This window comes from Sciurus vulgaris, assembly GCF_902686455.1.
Source record: "Sciurus vulgaris genome assembly, chromosome: 17".
Classification (NCBI taxonomy): Eukaryota; Metazoa; Chordata; class Mammalia; order Rodentia; family Sciuridae; genus Sciurus; species Sciurus vulgaris.
In genome coordinates this window covers 56,501,655-56,505,660 of record NC_136478.1, presented here as the reverse complement: position 1 = coordinate 56,505,660, position 4,006 = coordinate 56,501,655, and the positions used below count along the sequence as shown (strand labels likewise).

The 4,006-nt window shown below is 53.7% G+C and overlaps 1 protein-coding gene across 1 annotated transcript; it reads left to right on the top strand.

Moving 5' to 3' along the window:
• Nucleotides 1–334: 334 nt before the first annotated feature.
• LOC306647552 (paraneoplastic antigen-like protein 8C) lies at nucleotides 335–3,757 on the top strand. Its single transcript, XM_079117037.1, has one exon. It carries the CDS (start codon nucleotides 948–950, stop codon nucleotides 1,560–1,562), a length of 615 nt encoding a protein of 204 aa, XP_078973163.1. The 5' UTR covers nucleotides 335–947; the 3' UTR covers nucleotides 1,563–3,757.
• Nucleotides 3,758–4,006: the final 249 nt, after the last annotated feature.

The following is a 4,006-nucleotide window of genomic DNA, read 5'->3' as shown; positions in this document are numbered from 1 at the left end:
TTTTTCATTTAAGGGGTTATAATCTGTTACTCTTATTTCTAACTTTGATGCTCAAATCGTCTGAATTGGCCAGCGGGGGTCCTTTAAGCTGCCATCTGGGTCCTTCCAGGTGTTCTTATCTGTCTTTAAATATTTCCCAAATTTCTGTCCTCAAAAGAAGTTCCAGGTTGATCTTGTCTCTTCCTTGAGCCCCACCCCCGCTCCCACCCCAGCCCCCGAAATCAGCCATTATCTTAAAGAAGAGTGGCTACTTTTGAAATTGGGTAGCTGACCCTTCACCTCCAAATGACCCCCTCGGACTCTGATTTCAATGCGACAGGGCCCGCCAATGGCAGAGGCGATGCTCTAGCGGTTGCCATGGAGACCTCCCGGCCACAGAACGGAAGAAGGCGGTGACGTCACTGCGGGAGCAAGTGCAGCGGCCACGTCCTGGTCTTAGCCCCGCCCCAGGGCACTAAGGGCAACCTCTGGGCCAGCGGTAAGGGACAAGTCACCCTGCCTGCCAGACCCGCACCCACGACACTCTGGTGACAGCAGCCCCGGCGATATCAGCAGTCCCAAGTCTGCTGAGACTGTCGGGGCCTGGGGACCTTTGGAGGCCACGACGAATAAAGAGGAAGCAGCATCTCAGATCCTCCCGGTGCGGCCTTGCCCAGGACCTGGAGGCAGCTGGCAAACACCCACCGCGGCTTGCCTGGCACGCGTGAGTCCCTGGGAATTCCCACGAGCGCTCTCCGAGGGCTACATCTTGCAGCCCGGCGCGCAGGGGCCGCGGACGCCCTTGACTGAGCTTCTAAACTGGGTCTGTCCCTAGCCTCCGCCAGTGAGGCCTCATTCCCAGGTAGGCTTTGAAAAGAGATCGTGGCACCCTGGATCAGGTTTTGGATTCCCGAGGCAGCTCAAGCGCGCACCAGCGGGCATACAGCTGCCTCAAAGAGTTGGGCAAGATGCTGTTTGGCGTAAAGGACATTGCACTGTTGGAGCACGGGTGCAAGGCCCTGGAGGTGGACAGTTACAAGTCCCTGATGATCCTGGGGATTCCGGAGGACTGCAACCACGAGGAATTTGAAGAGATCATTCGGGTCCCTCTCAAGCCTCTCGGCAAATTCGAAGTGGCGGGAAAAGCCTTTCTGGAGGAAGACAGATCCAAGGCAGCCATCATTAGACTGGCGGAGGATCTCAATTATGCCGTGGTCCCCAGGGAGATCAAGGGCAAGGGCGGGACGTGGAGAGTGGTCTACATGCCCCGGAAGCAGGACATCGAATTCCTGACCAAGCTGAACCTGTTCCTGCAGAGCGAGGGCAGAACGGTGGAAGATGTGGCCCGGGTCCTGAGACAGGAACTGTGCCCGACAGCGACAGGTCCTAGAGAGCTGCCCGCAATGAAGTGCTGCATGCCCCTGCCTGGGGAGCTCCCAGAGGCTGGGGCCACTGCCAGGGTGGATGCGGTGCCACCCCTGGACTCCCTGGAGAAGGAGAACAAGGCTGGAGAGGGCAAGAGAAACAAGAGGAAGCACAAGAAAAACCGTCGTCGGCACCACGCCTCCGACAAGAAGCTGTGAGCCGGCGTCGGTGGGCGTGGGGCACGTGGAGCAGGGTGGGAGTCTTCTGAGTGGTCGGAGGGATGACTGGGGGAGGGCGGCACCGGTCGACGAAACTTGGGGGATGCAGTGAGTGCGGGTAACCTGCGCCAAGCGATGGGTGTTGTTCCAATGAGTGGGTGACTTCTGAGGAAGAATGAGTACCGTCTGAGTGTCAGGAGACATGCGACTAGTGTGAATGCGGCTAGGTATTGTTATCTAACTTGTGGGTTACAGCCCAGTGGGTGTGGCTAACGTCTGGTCGAGTGGGGGGGTCTTTCCTTCCTTCTTTCATTCACTCTGCGGATATTTATGGTGCACCTACTGCGTCCTAGCTTTATCCTAAGAGCTGGGGATACAGAAGGGCACTAAAACAAAATCCCTGCCTTCATGACACTGGTAGGAGTCATTGTGTTGCTTGGATGCATCTAAGTGAGCGGAGGTATTATTCGAGTAGATGTAGGTAGGGCTCAGCGCTCACCTCTGATTGGATCTGGATACTTCATTCATCAATTATCAGTCGTCTAACCAACAAATATTTCCTGAGCATCTGCCTTGTGCTAGGCACTGGGGAAATGGCGGGAACAAATCTAAACCTTGCCCTCGTGGCTGTCACAGTCAATGTTGGTGCGGGTGACTATTGAGTCACCTGAATACATGTGAGTGAGCAGGGCGCTCAGCGTGTGGGTTGCATCTGCTGTGAGATTGGAGAGTATGGGTGGCATCTGATTGTGGTCTACGAGATCCAGTGGGTAATAATTTGAGGAGTTATGGGTGACATTTGAGAGTATGCACCTGAGTATGTGCGCGAGTATTATTTGAGTGAGTGAGGGTAACTTCTGAATGAGGAAGGGTCACACAGATCCTAACAACAGGGAGACCGAGCGGACCAGCTGCGCAGTCGCAGTCGGAGCCAGAGCCCAGCTGCGCGTCCCACCGTTGCCACGGAGACCGTGGCTGCCCCCAGGCGCCTGCTGGGGTTTGCAGGAAATGGAGGACAGACACACAGTGTCTTGGATTTCAAGGTTTTGCAGGTCTCTTGCCAGAGTCGAGGAAAATTCAAGCACAGCCTGGAAGACTGTCAGGGCGATCTTTGCTTCGCCATCGTTACCGCCCTGGTGTGTCGCGCACCGCCCCGTTTGTGGGGGGCAGGGGACCTAGACTCTTCTATCTTTGCATCCTTCTGGAAATCCTTCCGTTGCAGTCTAGAGCGGTTTTCCGTCTTTCAAAAGGATGACCCTTGAATGTACCTCTGACACGAACTTGTCCGGAGTGGACCACCTTGTTTAGCACGTCAAGCAGAAACCTTGGTGAGGAACTCTGCTCTATGTGTGACTCTCAAAAGCTGTCGCTCTTCTCCACACGTTGTCTCCCTTGCAGAAGCGGTGAGACAGGTCCTTCTGCCCTGATCGGCGCCTGGGAGAAAGTGCGGTTCCCCCCACATTAGGTCCTGGGAGGGTGGGGGACGCTTGCTCTACTCTCTAAAGAACAAAAGGCAACACTTCACATAAAATAGCAGAAAATGTAAGAGTTCACTTTGAGCAGTTATTAAGTAACATTGAGTCCCCAAGTCCATGAGCTGAGTACCCTGAAATGAAGGAGAAAAAGAATCAGATAAAATCCAATTGTGAGTGGGTCCAGTCATCCCTCCTTCGGGGACACCAGACTGACTTTGCAAACTTCTGTCATCCGTTCAGGGATCTGCAAAGGTTTGAATGACTTCATTTTTAAAAATGTAATTTACAAGAGTGCTTGGCTTGTAAGCACAAGGCCCTGGGTTTGATCCCCAGCACCCCCCCAAAAAATGTAATTTACACACACACACACACACACACACACACACACACACACACTCAGATTCTTATCTACCAACTTATAACACTGGATTCCTCTGGTCTCATAGGGTGGTGGGCATCAGTCATGTTTGGGACCTCCAGCATCCATCCCCCTTTCTTATTTTTTGGGAAGCTGTCCCCAACAACCCCCACCAGAGCCAAAGGTGGAGGCTCTCTCTCTCCAAGCCCCCCTGAGAGCCCGACCCTCAGGTCCTGTTAGGTGCCCTGGCTCCCAGCAAGAAACCTAAGGAATTTTTAGAATTCACTTGGTTGATGTCACCAAACCCAAACCTTGAAGACTCTGATTTCTGCTCATTTCCCAAGCGTTGACCTGTGTGTGTGTGTGCGCACACACACGATGGTGGGATAAAGCCTTTCCTGCCGTCCTCACATATATATTTGAACTTCTGCCCATCCATGATCAAGAAATTTGCAGCTCTGTGTTATCGTTTCATTGCCTGTGAATTCCCACCCTGGGCATGCCCACGTGCAGAACGTTCTACACTGTGCTTCTTGTTCCATCACAGTCTGAACCTGGACAACAGCCACACAGACTTCAGCACATTTGTTGGTTGCATGCCGTGCTCCCGT

Excerpts from the sequence above, each read along its gene's own strand:
- LOC306647552 (XM_079117037.1), top strand. The coding sequence starts at position 948 with ATGCTGTTTGGCGTAAAGGACATTGCACTGTTGGAGCACGGGTGCAAG.